Below are 19,827 nucleotides of genomic sequence, written 5' to 3'. Positions count from 1 at the left end.
AATATTAAAATAACAAATTATATATGTTTATTATAATATTATAGCTAATGTTATTTGTAAAAAGTTTAAATTTTTTTGTAATATCATTTAGTCATTCTTTTCTTAAAAAGCATTAAAAATAATACGTGACCTTTTTTATTTTGTATACTAAATAAATATATATTATAATAAAAAAGGTATTTCCCCATAGTTATATGTATGGACAATCAAAAAAACATATAATCTATTTTTAATCTTTTTATTATAATATATCTATCATACTCTATGGAATAATTATTAAAAAGATTCATAATTTTTTATTTCTTTTAAATTAATATATTATTACCTTTACATCCAATTATTATGTTCTTATTCTTTATTTCAATGTTCTAATTTATTTTACATTTTTTTTAACTATATTGTTTAATTAAGTTTATTATAAATATTTTTTAATATTTTTGCATATTTTGAATAATTATCCAAACATTTATTAATGAAACTAAATATACTTATAATTAATTAAATATTTGCCTTAATGAAACGATTCATATATAAAAGTGGCATAGGCATATGCAAATGAAAATATATGTATAATAGTCTATACAATATTATAACTAACCAATGAACAAATATATACTATAAATAAGGAATTTTTAGGTAATATATATGAATATAATATTTAGTTTCACAAGAACATTTTAATAATAAAAATATTCCACAAGTATGTCAACAATTTAGTATACTTTACATATTATTAATTTTGATTTATACATATAGTACAGCAAATAAAAAATAATTTTATCAAAATAATTATAACATTATAATGGACTATAAAAAATATAAATAAAAACAATAATCAAAAAAAAAAAAGAAAAAGAAAAAACATATTATCAATCCTAATAATGAATTTGTTTATTGATTATTTATCCTAGGAAAAACGTATGAATAAAAGGAATTATTTACATTAATATAGGTAATAATACCTATATATATATGTGTGTTTATACTAAAAAAAGAGAAAAAACGTCAAAGTATAGTTTAATGACATATTTATAGAATAATTTTTATATTACATGTTGACGTATCTTATATGCATTGTTTTATTGTTAATATTTTAGCTTCTTCTTAATAAACAGGATATTATTTTTACATATTAATAAATACATAACCATGCATTAATAAAAATATATAATTAGGATACATCATCAGTTGTAATATATTTAATTAAAACAAAAGATAATGAATATACAAAATAAATATTAGTGTATTCGATTAATTTATAGTAAATATATAAATTCTTATCTAAATGATAATTTTATAAAATATTTTTATTAAGATATATGAATTTTAAATGATTCTATTTGTAAATAAAAATATCTAAATTCGTATTAATCTTTCAGATTCTTATATACAGCGAATTGTACTATTAATGTATAATCATGGATAATTGTTTTTCCTCGGTAAGAAATAATGTATTCTAATACTCTTAAATTTATGCATAATTCATTTATTTTTGATAAAAAAGGGATAATGTATCCAACTCAAACGTTAATAATTATATAAATAATAATAATTCATTTAAATACAGTATTATAATTCCGGAGGTTCTCTGTATTCCGAAGTTTCTCTAATACCACAATTTCGAATTATTAAAAATCATATAAAACAGCGAACCAGTTCCTTAATTAATGAGAATGATAAAAGTAACTTTAGGAAAGGATGTCTATATTTGGCTGATTATCTAATTAAGTATAATAAACCACCACAATATTATGAAGATTATAAAGTAACGTGGAAAGGAGCTTTAAACAAAAGCTTAAGTGGTTACTACAGAAATCTAGAAAAACATAGAGGATGCCCTTTGATTTTAGAGGAAAAAGATAAAAATATTTTAGAATTAAAATATAAAGAAGTAGATTTCTGCGAAAAAAAAGGTCAATATTTAAAAGAAATAAAACAGTTACAAAGAAAACACTTACAAAATTGTAATGATCAATATTTAAAGAAGTGTAAGGAGTATAAGGAGTGGATTAATGAAAGAAAGATTTATTTTGATGAAAATAAAACTCTTTTTAAAGATTGTTACAAAACAAATAAAAGACAAACATTCATATGCAACATACGTGATAAAAAATCTTTTATAGTACCTACAGAATGCATATCCTCGAATTTAGAGGAAACATGTCAAGTTCTACCAAAAGAAGAAGTGAAAAGTTTACAAAAACAAACTGACAGCATTGATAAAAGTACATTTACATCTCCTGTTCAAATAGAGCATGGTGTCAAAATTACAGAAGGTCAAGGTAGGCCTCAGGAACAAATTCAACTCGAATCAAATTCTCAACTTCAAGCACCACCACTTTCATCAGAAATTGATAGTACACAAGATAGAACATCAGATATTCCTCGCATACTATCCTCACAAGATGTAAATTTAGCATCTCTTAAAGATTCTATATCTGAACACGAAAGATCACAAAAAAATGTAACATTGCAACAAACAAATTCTTACATCGATCCCCCTCATTCTGAAACTACATCGTCAGTGCTTCCTGTATCATTTCCTTCCACACGTTTTCCTAATCGTGTTGAATCTTCTATAATTCTAGGTAAAATAATGCTACTTATTTTTCTAATTTTAAAATAATTACAGTATATATCATATATATTTATAATTATACTACAGATCCAGAAAACAGTTTTCTTAAAAAATATACATCATCTATTTTAATTAGTTTTATATTTATTATTCTGTTTTCCCTTTTTATTAAAGTAAAATAAAACTTAAGTATTAAAAATATAATAGCCATGTCTTTATTTTAATAATTTATTCTATAATTATCTATTTTTTATATTGTAGTACACATTAATAGAATTCTTAAGGAAAAAAGAAAAGATAGGAAGAAAATATCTAAAATTACTTAGATTAGTAGTTCCCTCATTTTCTAATAGAAAAGGGGAGTTTTCATCATATGATAAATTGGAAAACCCAATATATTATGACGAAGAAATTATAAAAAAACTAAAAATAAATGAATATTACAATATTAAAAATTTAAATTCATCAAGGCGAAAAGAGGAACGATCCAAAACTATTATAGAAGTACATATGGAAGTACTAGAGAAATGTAGAAACAAAGAATGGGAATTAAACAAAGGACAATTTTTAGTAATATGCCTTGAAGAATTTACAAGAGACAAATACAGAACCTATCCAAATATAACAAATGAAGAAATATTAACAGGAAATTCTAAATTTGGCAGTAACCTTAAAAAAAAAAGCATTCTATGGAGTAAATGGATGGAAGGAAATATAGATCTTTCTGAAAAATTGAAAAAAACGGATTTCTTTAACAATTTGAAAAATGAATGGAAAAAAGAGCAAGCTTACCTAAATAAATTGGATAAACTAAAAAAGAATAATAAAAATGATATTCAAAAATTTCCATTATTAGAAAGAGAGAAGGAATTATGGAGACAATGGATAAATAAAAAGAACATAATTATAGAACAGTATTTGGAAAAAAATTTGTTTAGCGTATTAACACAGGAATTTCTAAATATATCAGATGAATATGATAATAAAATAAGAAATAAGGATATATCACCAATAAATATAGAAGAATTAAGGCACAAGGAAAACTATGAAGAATTATCCAAATATATAAAAAAAGAATTACTTACAAATGTGTGTATACTCATACTTATGATGATATTCGAAGAATGTAAAAAAGAAGAGTATATAGAAAATGGTGAATCGTATTTTGATAGTTTCATAGCTGAATTAAAGGAGAAAGAATATTATGATTGTAACCCAGAATTTTTAGAAGATATTACTGAAGTTAACCGAGATGACTTGGAAAATATAGAAAATATTGATAATAAAGAAGCCAGTTTTAGAAATGAAATAGAGAACTGGATAACAGAATATGATACATATGTAAATTCCATGAACAAGTAGAATAATTTAGACAAATACAACTGAATTACCCAAAAATTTATATTATATGCTTATTATACATAACCAAAATATGTTTGTATTATTCTTATGTGTAAATAAAAGACTCCTATGAAACATATTTCAGAAATATTGTGAAAAAAATAAGGAAAGATGAAAAGTAAAATATAAAGTAATGATTAACATAAAAAAGAAAAGAAAAACAAAAATATAAAGTTTTAAATGAAATATTTAATATATATTCAAAATTTATATGCTTTTTCTTTTTTATATAAAGATATACATATTAAACTTATATTAACGGATGATTCATCAAACTAAGATGTTAATATATATATAAAAAAAAATATAATTAGTGTTAATGTTTCCCTAAATTTTTAAACTTGCTAGAAAATTTTTAAATATTTAATAATAAAAAAAAAAACAACATAAATAAATTTTAATACCGTTTTTAATTAATGTAATATTATTCATAAATTTATATAATTATACATTTTTCCATTAATACATTACATTTTTTTAATATTTAAAAAGATGCGTATTTTGTATGCTTTATATCATCTCATAACACAACTATTTCATGTTTTAATTAATATAAAAAATTTGTTTAAATAAAAAAAAATATATGTTGAAATATATGAAAACACAATCATAATTTATACATGAATTACTTTGTGAAAAATTATACTATATATTCAATGAAATCCTGTTAAGCTTTTATGTGTTCGTAAATTTTCTTTCATTAATATTGTTCATTTGTTATTAATCTTTAACCTCATAAATATTAGTTTTATTCGTTTTTTTTTAAATATTTTTATTTTCACTTAATTAAAGTATCATATTCAAAAATTTTCCTTAATTAGTAATATAATTTTATCTATAATATAAATGGTATCATAAATTAAACATATTAAATATATATATGCATATATATTAATAACATTAAGTACTTCTGTTCGTTGATTCGGCATAAATTAAAATATCTTTTTTTAAATATTGAAATTATTAAAATGTTGAAATGTAATAATCATGAAAAAACGCCGAATTTATAGTGTTTTTTGTTAACGCACCTTTAATGTTTTGCAAAAAGTTATAAACATATAAAAAAGTTCCTCTCGTCTTTTCAATATTTTTTAATTTCAATACTGCTTAGTAATATTTTTATGAAATTAAAGGAATAAAAGCTAAATATGTATAAGTGTATAAATTAAACAGTATTTGGCTGTTAAGTTTCAAATTTCTCTAAAAACTGAAGGGAAATAAAAGAAAATATAACAATTTTATAGGAATTTCAAAAAATATCATATAACATTATACTCTTCCTTTCAATTAAATATAATATTTCATTCATATTATGTTATATTAATAAAAATTTTTCAGTAACTTTCATTTTAAATTTTAAAGAGCATCTATAAACTTCTACTACATCTTTTTTTCTTTTTTTTTGCTTTTTTGTAATTACAGAATAAAATTTTTAATTGTTATACTTTATAAGATTACTGATTAGTATACTTTTTTTATAGCATTTTCTTACTTTATCTATATATATATTAATATAAATAAAATAAAATAAATATTATTATCTTTGTGTAAAAATATAAAATCTATTTTTATATGCAATAATTTTTTACTGTTGCCGTATACAATAAAAATACGTAAACTACAAATTTCTATATTATCAATTACATTAATACCATAACATATTTTTTTTTATTGCATGTACAATAACTTTAATGCGTAAATAATATTAATTAAAAAAATTAGAAAAAACGTTTTATTCTGAATTAACTAATATTATTGTGATCGAGGTGTACTATTCTAATAGAAATATATATACAACTGTGTAATATAATATCCTTATAATACATGGGATTAATATATGATTATGCATTAATAATATTTCATTAAAGCAATAACTATATTTAGATATTGATATTAGCATTATCTATGTTTCAACAATTTTAAATAAATTCTATAGAATTTAGATATTCCCATTTTGTATTACCAGTAATTAATATATTGTTCTCTTATAGTATATTACTTTGATTAATATATGTGGAATCCCAATAAATACTTTTATGCTATATCGTATCATATAAATATTATATACATATTTAATTAATATAAATTACGCATTGCAGGCATAATAAATATTTATGTTTTCTTTTATATTTTATTTATATTAAATGAAACTTAATAAATTTCTTAATATAACTTTATCCATTAAATATATTTCGAGAATATTAGAAATATATTAAATATAAATTTTTTTTATAAATATTAGCATGCATAAACCTACAAATGAAGTTATGAATTATTATTAATGCCATTAGAGCATAGTAGTATTGTTTAGGAATATATTTTACACTATGAAAACCGATCTATTTTATTAATTAATACTCATATATAAAAATTAAAAAAAGATATATTATGCTTATATATAAAAAAATAAAATAAGAAACAGAGAATATCCTACGTAAAATAAATTTAAAAGTATTTAATTTAACAATTCTATTAATCACTGTACTATATTAATATGTATACTCTTCATGAAGAAAGAGACAATTCATTTCATATAAGTACTAATAATAAAAATTATTTTTTTTTTTTGATTTCTTAATTTTTTTAAAATATATTTAATTATATGCTAAATATATTAATAGAATTCAAATATAATAAATTACAACTCATATATTATACTATATATATATAAGCGTAAGATATTTTACAATAATATAATATATAAAAAAAAGGAGAAATAATTTATTATTATTTTCTGAGTATCTTGAAAAATATATTGTTATATAGTAGAACATACATGACATAGAATAGGGATAATTAAAATAACAGTGAAATATACAAAATGGAAAAATACTATATTACTCTTCATAATTATTTTATTATACATGGAAAGTAAAACTTATATCTTAAAGGTCTTTTCACATTGCACGTATCCTATATGTATTATAATTAAAAATGTTAGTTGATATATTAATCTATATTCATGTTGTGCAACAGGAACAAAATAAATCCAGTACTATATTAAATTAAAGAACTTGAGACAATTATTATATATTTTTTTTTTATTTCATATTTATAATTATAATGAGTTCATAATATAATAATATCTAATTTTTGTGTACATACATATATTACTATTATAAATATTTATATTATACTAAGTCAGTATGATAAAAATGTAACTAAAAATTTTAATATCTCTATTTAATATAAAGGAAAGAATTAATTCATTATTTTACAGTTATACGATATAATCCCTTTTTTTAAAAATAAATATATTTTTAAAGGTATATTTTCAAGGATTAATATAATTAATTTACAAAGGATATGTTATTGTTATATACTGTATTTACATTTTGATTAAATTTATTTTTCATTTGTTTAGAATTTAATTTCACCAATAACCTTGAAGTGTTTCTTAATGAGCACAAATTATTATAAGGTATATTAAAAATTAATTGATTTATTTTCAAAGGTACTATTTCTACCTTAAAAACTGTTAATAAAGAAGGAGGAATTTTTTAACATATAAAGGGATAAAGTTAATCTATTTATAGCATTTTAAAAGATAAAAAAATTTTCCTAGTTAGATATTCCAATATAATCATCAATTTATATGAAAATATGCCAAAATAAATATATTTTTATATATAACATATAAATATAATTATAATTATATAATCTTCATATTATTAAACATAATATGAAAGAATGTTTTTTTCCTACAGTTTTTTTTAATTACAATAAATCTATTCTTTAAAATTTTTATATTTACAATTAAAAATATTTATATTATACTGCATGAACTATTTTAAGTTATATTAATATTATGAAAAAATCAAAGAGCTTAAATTGCTAAGGAAATATTTTTTTATATTCTCAACATGAAAAAATGAAATATGCCACATATTAACATATTATATATCATTACTTCACTTTTACTAATATAAACATGACACTAACTTAATTTTTGTTATTTAATTCATATATAATTATATACAATGGAATCAGTAAGTGCACAGAAAAATGTAACATTTAACTTTTTGTTATAATAATTATACATCATTGTACTTTAAGAATTCATTGTTGTAGAAATGATTTTAATATTTTTATTTATGAAAAAATGATTTTTCGTATTTATGTATTATCATTATTATTATTGTTTTATTTAGGAAAGTTGTGTGGAATTATTCCTTAAATATAAAAAAGAATTTTTTACTGCTATCAACGATATTCTGAATAAGAGGTGTGGTGAAAACCCTAGAATGAAATTCGGTAAAATTGGTATATCTAATTTTACTACAACATGTCAAGATATTGGTAGATATTTAATTGAAATAAAGGAACTTTATAAATTTGATAGCATCAAACGTTGTAAATACTTGAATTATAAGACAAATTCAGAAGAATTATATATAAACAATCCTCGTTAGTTTGAGGGATATAATAAATATTCATCTCAATTGGATAATATATGTTAGGATTATATAAGGCCTATAGGCACTTGCACCTTAAGTAAACTTAAAGATGTATACGATTTATACGACGATTTTAATAAATTTAAAGTTGCGAACGGAAAATTTTTGATAATTATGAAAGTACTAAAAAATGTTATCGCTTTTATATTGATCATTATAAGGAATATGTAGAAAATAAAAATGATGATTTTTGTAAGGAATTAAAAAATTTTAGGGAAGCGTATGAAAAAAAAAATGAGCAATATGACTGTTTGTGATGTACCACAATTTTTAACACGTACAAAAATAGATTATGTATGTTTTGTCAGTATAACAACATCTATCACATTACTAGCATCAATGACTTTATTTTTTCTATATAAGGTTAATAAAAATTATTCATAAAAGTAGGAATATTTCACCGTTAATCGTCGAATTCATTTTCGCAAAAAATTACAAGAACAAAGAAATTATATTTCTAAGTATAAATATATATACACCTTTTTTATTTATATAGTTTACTCCTGCGAAGTCGTGGTTATATAGTCGTTTACAAAAGAGAAAAATAATTGAACGTAACGAAGTTTCAGAAGAAACACCCGGATTCCTACAAAACACCTATGAAAAAGTAAAAAGAACATATGAAGGAAGTTTAAATAATTTAACCTATCATCCTCAAGGATATAGTTGATGTAAAAGCTACAATATATATATTGGTCTTATAACATCTAATACTCAGAGTTATAAATGCTACAGTTAATTGAAAATTTATTAAAAAATTAGAAAAACCAAACATGAAACATATAACGTATGTGTATAAAAATTAAATATATAATAATCTAATAATTTTTCAGAGAAAATCTTACATAAATACAAAACTATTGTAAGATTAGATAAAATTTTCCAATAGATATATCAGATTTTCTATGGATTATAGAATAAATAATTCTAATTATTATATTTATTACAGAATATGATGAAATAAAAGTTGATTTCCTTAAATATTAACTTGAAGTAACACTTATTTAATAAATATTCAAAAAGTACGGAAAAAAAGGAAAACAGAAAAGAAAAGAAAAGAAAAGAAAAGAAGAAACAAAGGCACTAAAAGAAATATTAGAAATATTGTTATATAACTAAAAAAAAATTTGTAAATAAAATAATTATTAAGAAAAAAAATAAATATATATAATTTTTCTTTCTTACTAACTTTACTTTGAAATTTTAATACTATTTGTTCTCATGCAGTTAAGTAAAATTAAAAATATATCCCATTACACAACACTTTTAACATGCTTTCATCAACTCTTATATATTATATGTAGTACTTATTAAGGATATTTATACATGATATTAAGCAAGATGAATTATACCATTACTCTCTTTTAAGAGAGAATACTCACAATCATTGCATAATAATAAATATATATATATTTCTCAAGTACAGTTCTTAATTTTCCTTTTTCTTTAATATGCTTATATATATATAACATTTAAGGTAAGTAAACAGATGGATATATGATAAAAAAAAAAAAAGCATATATGATATTATTATATAATTATAAATGTTTCCCTAAATTATATAATAATAGTAAATAATATTATTTATACTTCTATATTTCAAATTTATTAATTTTATACAGAAAATAAAATACGACAAATACTCCCATAAATGTAATAGAAACTATCCTAATAATGTATAAAGGTTCAGAAAAATTAAACGGAATACACAAATCCTAAACTTTCATATAGTAATCCACCTTATATTAGGATAGAGCTCACTATATATATGTTCCCATATAAACGATAATTTTTTTAATGGAACTCCAACTCTTCATCATGCAAACTTTTCAGATTCAGTTATAATTTGTGTATTAAAATTTCAGAATATGTAGTCGTTTTAGTTATTTCACATAATTACGAATTGCATTAGATTTTACTATATATATGAACTTTAGATATTACTTTATATATGAGAATTTTTGCATTTCACTTATCTCACGCAAAATAATAAAACAAAAAATAAGCTGTATATAAATTATGGCATAATATTCAAACCTTGTCTAGTTCTTATAAAAAGGATAATTTAAATTTTTTTTATTATTAATGGATACTCAATTTTATTTTACATGATTACTTCTTTATAGTGAACATAATTATATTAAGGATAGAATTAAGCAATGTATGATACATATTTTTTATAAATATAAAGGTTCTATAGAGTTTGTTATACTTTTTTAATCCTTGTTTTTAATTTCACCCTATAATATATATATGTATATATACATTTTGACTTGCATAATAAGGTAGATAACAAAAAAAATAATGAAATAACATTTTCTTACTAATTTATATATTTAATACCAAGTTGAAATATTTTTGAGTAAATTAATGTACAAAAATTTTATATTTAGTTCATCTACAAATTCAACGTATTGTTTATAATTTATTTTTAATTAAAAATATATTTCAGTAATAAAAAATGTTTTTATAGGGATTAACAAAATATACATAAAAATCATGGTGTTTCCATTTTAGACCTTTTTTTTAATGATATAAGTAAATAAATATTTCTTTTTCTCAAAATTATGAAGTTTATATCTTGTTTTTATAGAAAGAATCAATTTTATATTTAATAATATGAATAAACTAATAAAACAAAATAGTAACCCGCTTAAATTAAAATATTAACAATATGTTTTAATAAAATAATTCTACTGTAAAAGGACATATTATAATATAACACCCAATTTTTACCATGGAAAATATAAACCAAAGTTCTGCTAAAAAATCTTATGATATAAATATATTTTATAATATATTTCTTATAAAAATTATATATATAACAAATATTATATTTTTTCTTAAGTATATTATATATACATATTCATATAAGATTATACAATCTATTCGTTCCATTAACAAAAAAAGAGGCATTTATTTTTAATATAGAGATTATCATATACGTTTATTGTGATACGTATAATTAACCATCTTTAATTTGAATAAATTAAAAAATAGGAGGACAATTATTTTTCATTTCAGGTATAAATTCTAAAAGGATTTCATTAAAATTATGGTAATTTTAATATTATATATTAATTATAATTCAAATACATACATTTTTAATAAGAATCTATTTAATACACGCATATATAATGAGGAGTAATGCTTAAACATTCTTCAATAATAATTTATAATACAAAGTAAAAAGCATTAAAATTATTAAAATCACAAACAAAGATCATAATTTATTGCACTTATATATAAAAATAATAAGTCATATACATGCGCATCTATAAAATTGATGTAAGCATATGTATGATTATTGAGAATATATCTTTAAAAATATTACAAATATTATCCTCATATTAATAATTTCATTGGGATGCATTACATATTCCATTATATTCATTTACTCAGTCATTAACTTAATTTTATTATATTTTTCGTTATTTTTTAAGATCTTATAAATTGTTATTATTACTAGGATGGATAATATAATCATAAGTACTCCAAATAAAATTAGATATATATGACCTTCTTCTAATTTTGTTAAGGTTTTCAAGTGTTCTATAAATGAAAAAAGTACCTGCTCTTTTCCCCTCTGGTCGTTAGTAAAAGACATTTCATATCCCCGTAATGTTGGTAATAGTATGCCTAACAAGAAAAAAAAAAGAAATATGGCAACTCCAAATCCATAATTTTTAAATTTTATTTTTTTTAAAGTTATATCACAAATTCTTCTCTTTTTTTGAAGAAAATTATCATAATCTTTTTTTTTTATCCATTTTTTTTCAAAATGAAAATGTTTTCCATCAAACATTCCATTATTATAATCTACAACTTCCGAATAGTACTGTGCTTTATTTAATAAACATCCATTAGATTTTTTGTTTCTTTCTTCACTTCCATTTTCACTGTTAGATATATTTCTTTTTTTGTGCACTAGATTATTTGGTATATCTTCTCTTAAGCCCAATATATTTGAATCCTTTTTCTGTTTATATGTTGCTAGTGATCGATAATTACTTGTGGATGATTTTCTATCAAGGTTGAATTTATCATTCAATGATTCGTTACACAATCTCTAAAAAAAAGAGAAATGCAAATATTTATCATTTAATATACTACAAAATCTAATGGAAAAAACCAATATTATTAAATAAAAAATACTAAGGATATGAAAAATATGAATATACTTATATATTATTAGCATACTATATTATTGTTAAAATGACATATCCAAGTTGAAAAGATAAACTCAACAATTTTAATAAATAAAATTAGCCTAATTTTTTGCTCCATATTATAGATTATTTATATTTGAATATACCCTATTAGGAATAAATTAATAATAATAATATATGTGCCTAACTACAAAGGATACTGCACTTATTTTAAAAATTACTTATATTGTTGCCTCTGAATTAATTAATAAAATATATATATCCATAAAATATTTTACAGCATCTGTCAAGCAAAGTATGTTTAAAATTATATTATAAAATTTTTATCTTGATAACATTTATAAAAAATGAACTGTTAAAATAAGATAATTTGAATTTATTCATAAATATTCAAAATATGTAATTTAATTATTTAATATAGTACAACAATTAAATAATTTCTTTATTAATTTCTCAAAAAAAAATATAAATTTTAGTAAAGTTTAGAAATACTGAATTTATATAGAATATAGAATGTATAGAATATAGATAATTCATTGTTCAATATATAAATTTAGTAAGTAAAAATAATATGAAAACTTTCTCACTAATAATTCTAAATGTACAAAAAATATATTTTGTAATAAATTAATATTTCCCTTAAATAAGGATTATCGTAATAAAAAAATAATTGTAATTGTATATCAGAGAACTAATATTTTGTGTTATATTAATAATAAAAGAAGCTTTAGTTAATTCTTAAGTATATATAATATTTTATAGATTGTAATATATTTTTTAAAAGATATAAATATAGTGTTACCAGAAATAAGAAGGGACATCTATTTTAAAATCTAGTGAAAATTCCTTTTTATTTTCATATAATTTTTGAAAATATAATTTATGTTAAGTTTAATTTATACCATTATTTAGATATGAAAAATTTTTATACTCATATACTTAATTTTTTTAATTTATTCTTAACGATATATATATATTAATATAATATAGTTCCAAATAAAAAATAAATTATTGTCATAGTATAATCATCCCACATAACTACTATATATGCTTTATTGACATGTAAGAGAATATTCTAACAAATTATAGAAATACACAATACTAAAAATAAAGAAAAAATAAATAAATAATAAAAATAATTAAATCTTTTATTATAACACTTATTAGAAATATTTCACATTTCTCCATTAACAAATATACCTATATTCTAGTCTAAATTTTTCTAGGTGCTAAGCATGCTTTAAACGAATCATATGTGCATGAGATATTTCTACTAAAAAGCAAAAGTTTTTAAAGTGCACATAAATATCATAAATAAAACTTATGTCAACAGCATAATATAGTTTATAATTCAACTTATAATAAATAAAATTTAATAAATTGAAATTACATACAAAACTGTTGTTTTCAGAGAGTTACTAAATATAATTAATTGATTAATCATTATAAAAAAATAAAAAATGAAATAAATATTTAAATATATTTTATTAAAGCTTATCTAAACATAACAAACATTGCTATGTATTTATCAAATATGTATAAAAAAATAATACTCTTTTTTTTTAATTTAATTATATTTATAAAATTAACTTTAATAATAAAATGAATTATTAATTCGTAACATTTAATATTTATGTTCATATGCATCTTCAAAATAAATGTTAACTATTACCATATTTATAGTTAAGCATAAAAAATAACATGAATATAAAAAATTTATCTATACATAATTATATTATTACAGTAAACAATACATTTGTTTCTATCATCCTAAAGAAACATTTTGATATTTATACATATGGAACACATAAATAGAGGTTTATTATTATGAATATAGGAAGACTTACGTACTACAAAAAATTTAACATATTATCAATTAAAATTTTATTATATATAGTTCACTAATTTATTACATAATGATGTAAATAAAAATAGTGTATAACATATTTATTTATAAATTTCAATATATAATTAATTTTAAAAAATTGTGTTAACACCAAAAATGAGAACAATAGTAACAAGATAAAAGTTTTTGTCTCTTCATTTAATTATTAATATTTTTAAAAACTAAGTAATTAAACAATTATAAATTAACAACTTTTAATATATATTTTATTATATACTTATAATTTCACATTTAAATCATGTAAAAATTACTGAAACTTTGATGAAAAAACTTTTATAATAAAATTGTTCTACAATATATATCTCACAAAACATATTTTATAACATAAATATTAAGCTTGTTTTTTAGTACAACAAATATATATATACTTATATATGCAATATAATACACAGAATTCGCTTCAAAAAACGTAATAGGAAAACAAATAATTAATGTGTATTTTAAGGTAATAAAATATTTTTCTAATTAAAACCACAAATAAATATAATAGAACAAATTGAGATTAAAAAAATATAAGGTTCTGTTCTTTATAGTTAAAATTTAATCTAGTAAATTTCATTCATGTAATTATATGTACTATCCTATTATAATCTAAATATAACTAAAAAATATATATTTTTCATAGGAAAACTATGAAATATAAAATTATATGTATCAAGATAGAATTCTCAATTAATCTCAAAACATTAAATAACAAATTGAAAATAATTAAACTTTCGTATTCAAAAAAAATCTAAGAACATATAAATTTATTTTTCTGAATCAAAAAAGCTAAATATAGACACTCGTAAATATAAAATTGTAAGCTATTATTACTATGTGTATTAAGTATATGACTATATGTATTGCAGTAATTAGTTAATATTAAAGATATATTTACAGAAATAATAGTATTCCTTATTTAATCTTTTACCTTTTCCTGAATTTAATTTTTTCGTATTTTTTAACTTTTTTATGGTAATAAATAATTCCTGATATTAGAGTAATACTTAATATAATGAAAGGTACGAAATATATTAGAAAACGAAAAAATTGTCCTAATATGCATGCATCAGTAACGGTTGATGCTCCATCACATATAACACATTTAAGTTTTTCGACCGCTTCAAATTTACGGTGTCTAAAAAAGTTACCTAACTTTTTCAACGCTTCTAAAATCGGTGACCATGAAGAGTTTTTGGTCAAAGTTTCTAAATTTTCCTTGGTCATATTTAATTGATACAATAAACCACCTGCTCCTGCAAATCCTAGTGATACTTCTACCATAAATATTATTAATAAAAAGAAGAATATTAATACAGGTAACACAATTCGTAGTCCGTACTTTTTATGTATTATTTTTTTGTAAATCTTATTACTAATTGTCTTGTTATTTTTAAGAAAATCTGTATAATCAAGTTCCTTAAATATTTTTTTTTCTAAATGGGAATATTTTTTTGTTTCAAATACACAAGATTTATTTTTCACACCTGGTTGATGACCTCCTGCAAATCTTGATGGACATACATTTGATTGTTTCCTTTTTTCTGAGTCATATTTCTCATTATAAGTTGTATCTATTTTTTTGTGAATTCCATTAATTGGCAAACCTTCCTTTAAATATAAAGAACTTGAATTAATATCCTTTCCGTATGTTTCTAGTAAACGATAAGTTCTTGCATGTATATTTCTACGATAATTTTCTTTTTCGTCTAAAGATTTCATAAGAGTACCCTAAAAAATTAAAATATGTAAATATTAGTTATATAATAGAATATAATATCTAATAGTGAACAAATATCATTAATAAAAATCAGCACTAAAAATATGAATAATATAAATATCATTAAATAATAATATTATACCACTTTACTGTAAAAATGACATATCCAACATAAAAGTATAAAAGTAGTAATTTTAATAAATAACAAAATCTTAATTGTTTGTTCCATGGTATAGATATTTAAAACTGTAATATTCTAAGCAAGAATATAACAATACTATAATATCCATTTAATGATAAAGCACACTATTTTTATTTATTTTATTTCGTACTATTTGTTTTTTCTGCAAAAAAATATTAGAAATTTATAATTTTATTTCTTTTTACAATGATACTACGAAAATAATTTAATTATAAACTACAAATTTGTTATCGTAATGTTATTTATAAAAAAATTTTGATTAAAATACTGTATAACGAATTCATTAATAAATATTATAAATAAATGAATAATTTATTTAATTTATAATAATAAATAAATATATTTTTTTATTAATTATTTTCATAATAATATAGAAAAATATATAAATGATTTCTTTACATGTGGAAATGTTGAGTATATGTAGAATATGGAATATAGAGAATATAGATAATACATTGATTCCCATTTAAAGAGAAATACTACAATTTTCAATGATGTTATCCTATTAATAATTATAATTTTATAATAATTATATTTTATAAAATCCATTTATTTCAAAAAAGATATTATTTTAACAGTGTAATTAAAATAACAATAAATAAAACTATAATATTACATTTTTTTATTTTACATCATTTATATTATACATATTATTTCCTACATATATATATTCATTTTTTTATGATATAAAATATATTATGAGTATCTAATATATAACATGTTTCGTAATCTAATAAAAATGTATATATTTCAAAGGTAAATAAGGATTGACTTTTTATATTTATAGTACATATTTTGAATGTTATATCTCTTAATTAGATAAAAATTATTCTATGATTCCTACATGAAAAGACTGAAAAATTATGGAATCATTTTTATATTTTTTTCTTTTATGTTGATATATATATTTAGAAAAATTAAAATAAAAAAATTAAAAACATATAAAGTATGTAGTAACTGTTATATTAAGCGTATTAACATAAAAATTATCTTAATAAAAAATTGTACTTAATTAACTTGGTAGAGAAAAAAATTTTATATAAATATTTGTTATCTATGTACTTTATCATCCAAATCTAAGTAATTCTGATAAAAAATTTTGAACTATAACATTTATTTTAGAAAGAAAGTAAAATATGAAATGTTGTTTAATCTTTATTGTTAAGGTAATATATTAGGAATTATGAAATTTATAATGCTCTATTAATAATTTACATTTTAAAGGAGAAACTCATTACCATTTTTTCATAATTTCATAAACCACAAAAATTATTTATAAAAATCTATCGAATATTCTTACTTCAAATATCTTATTAAACAACCATGTACCATAATAATAATTTTAAAAAAATAATTTGTTATATTTACTTTAAAATAAATAATACATATCACTACTAAAGAAAAAAAATGGTTTAGTTTTCATAAATGCAGGAAAACTTAAATATTAAAAACAATATATGATAAATTTTTTAAAAAAATCATTTGAATGATCGTCTAAAACCATGAAAAAAGAAATAATTGTTAATAGTATAAGTTATTTCATTAGACTAGTAAATCTATATTAATTGTAACTTAATATATTAAATTAAACCATCACATAATAATTATAATATAAATGTACAAGAAATATTTGTACTTTTAATTTCTGAATATTAAGAGCACATTTATATAGTGAGTATTTATAACTGTAAATATCACAAATATATGAATGAAAAAAAAATATTATATATATAAATATATATATATGTTAAGTCAAGATAAGAAACTATTTCAAAATAATAAATTATAATACAAAAACAAATATAGAAGTGATCAAACTGTTAAAAATATTTAATATATATTTTTTCACTTTTATCTATTAATACACATTTGTATATTATCTAGGTTCGTAAGAAAAAATTTATAAGAATACAATTCATTTTTTTTAATTAAATAATTGAATTATGTACATATAAAAACTCCATAAGATACATTAAAAACTCTATTTCTGAAAATAACGTATTAATTATAAATAGCTTTCTACTTCATTTCAACACATCAACTGCAAATTTTAAGAAGTTCACCATTATATAAACTAACATTAAAATATATAATTAAGTAACTGTGTATAATACAGATGTACTTCTCTTCTCAGTATAAAATAATAGATTTAGTACATCTGACTATAATAAATAAAATTAAATAACATAATAGAATTTGAAACAAAAATGCAATAAACATAGTATAATATATTTTGTCGAGAAAATGTAACACGGTTAGTCATATATTATGAACATTTAAAACTCTTTTTCTTTGTATCATCGTTAAATTTCTTTATATATATATAGGACTAAAATCAATATATAACCGTTTTTTAAAAATAAATATATCTATCACATAAAAAAGCTTACATAACACATATACCCATTTCTTAACCAATTTTTGATTGCAGTTCTTGAATTATATTTATCTTTAGACTAAAATATTTTCATAGTATATTCAACATTATAAACATCATTGTCTTAAAGATCATGTCCACTTTCAAATAACATAACATTAATCCTATATTATACGTTCTCTTATAATTTATGATACAAATATATCTGATCTTGAGTCTAATATTCCTTGAGAGCGATGTTAATTAAATGTAAATTCATTAAAAGTCCACTACGAGGAAAAAACATATTTTTATTATTTATAATATATATTAAGTGTACTTACTCATTAGAAATTTCCACATAAGTTTATTCACATATTTATATTGCATGATGCAGCAAGAAATATAAGGCAAATTTTCTACTATTTTATTTCAACGTATCAGTGAATTAAGCATATATCTATATAAAAGGACAAATATAAATGATTTAACTAAAATAAAAGAATTAATTTTTTCACTTGTACTAGAATTAATGAATTTTATAATATATATAAAAGTAACTAAAAAAGTTATTGTTTATTCACAAGGTAGTAACATAAGGGTATTATTATTTGCAGTGCTATTTTATTCTTCAAAAAAGTATTAATTAGTATAAATAATATAAAAATATATATTATAAAAAATAAAGGATACTTTTAATAATGATATTTATCAAAAACGCAAAATCAAAAGAATATATTTTAATACAAATTATTTCAATAAACCCTCAATATATATATATATATATATATATATATATATATATATAGTAGTATATAACAGAATAATTCTAAATTTTAGTTATGAATGCTTTTAAGAAAAATAATAAAACAAAATACATTTATCTTTTTTATAAAAATTTTATTTGACAATCATAATAAAAACAATATATATGTGAAGAGAACAGGTACATAAACATATATGACTAATATAGTTATTGATTTTTTTGTCAGTTTCCTAATAATAAGCTTAGTTATTTGTACATGCTAAACTTATTAATACTATTTTATAATAGAA

General features: G+C 19.4%; 3 protein-coding genes and 1 pseudogene across 3 annotated transcripts, besides 1 other annotated feature; 2 read left to right on the top strand and 2 right to left on the bottom strand.

Moving 5' to 3' along the window:
- Window positions 1-1,418: 1,418 nt before the first annotated feature.
- Window positions 1,419-3,940, top strand: PmUG01_13065000 (STP1 protein; the record flags this gene model as incomplete). The annotated part of the gene is made up of 4 exons (XM_029007627.1): window positions 1,419-1,439; window positions 1,568-2,588; window positions 2,672-2,751; window positions 2,840-3,940. 4 exons carry the CDS (start codon window positions 1,419-1,421, stop codon window positions 3,938-3,940), a joined length of 2,223 nt encoding a protein of 740 aa, XP_028863997.1.
- A 4,019-nt stretch (window positions 3,941-7,959) lies between these two features.
- Window positions 7,960-9,106, top strand: PmUG01_13064900 (annotated as a pseudogene).
- Window positions 7,960-9,106: a sequence feature (PIR protein, pseudogene).
- Window positions 9,107-11,830: 2,724 nt separating this feature from the next.
- Window positions 11,831-12,723, bottom strand: PmUG01_13064800 (fam-m protein; the record flags this gene model as incomplete). Its single annotated transcript, XM_029007626.1, has 2 exons — window positions 11,831-12,505; window positions 12,637-12,723. 2 exons carry the CDS (start codon window positions 12,721-12,723, stop codon window positions 11,831-11,833), a joined length of 762 nt encoding a protein of 253 aa, XP_028863996.1.
- A 2,697-nt stretch (window positions 12,724-15,420) lies between these two features.
- On the bottom strand, window positions 15,421-16,442 carry PmUG01_13064700 (fam-l protein; the record flags this gene model as incomplete). Its single annotated transcript, XM_029007625.1, has 2 exons — window positions 15,421-16,224; window positions 16,356-16,442. The coding sequence occupies 2 exons, from the start codon at window positions 16,440-16,442 to the stop codon at window positions 15,421-15,423; spliced, it is 891 nt and encodes a 296-aa protein (XP_028863995.1).
- Window positions 16,443-19,827: the final 3,385 nt, after the last annotated feature.

Source organism: Plasmodium malariae (genome assembly GCF_900090045.1).
Source record: "Plasmodium malariae genome assembly, chromosome: 13".
Taxonomy (NCBI): Eukaryota; Apicomplexa; class Aconoidasida; order Haemosporida; family Plasmodiidae; genus Plasmodium; species Plasmodium malariae.
The sequence above is the reverse complement of the archived record's forward strand: the minus strand, read 5'-3'. Positions and strand labels throughout refer to the sequence as shown.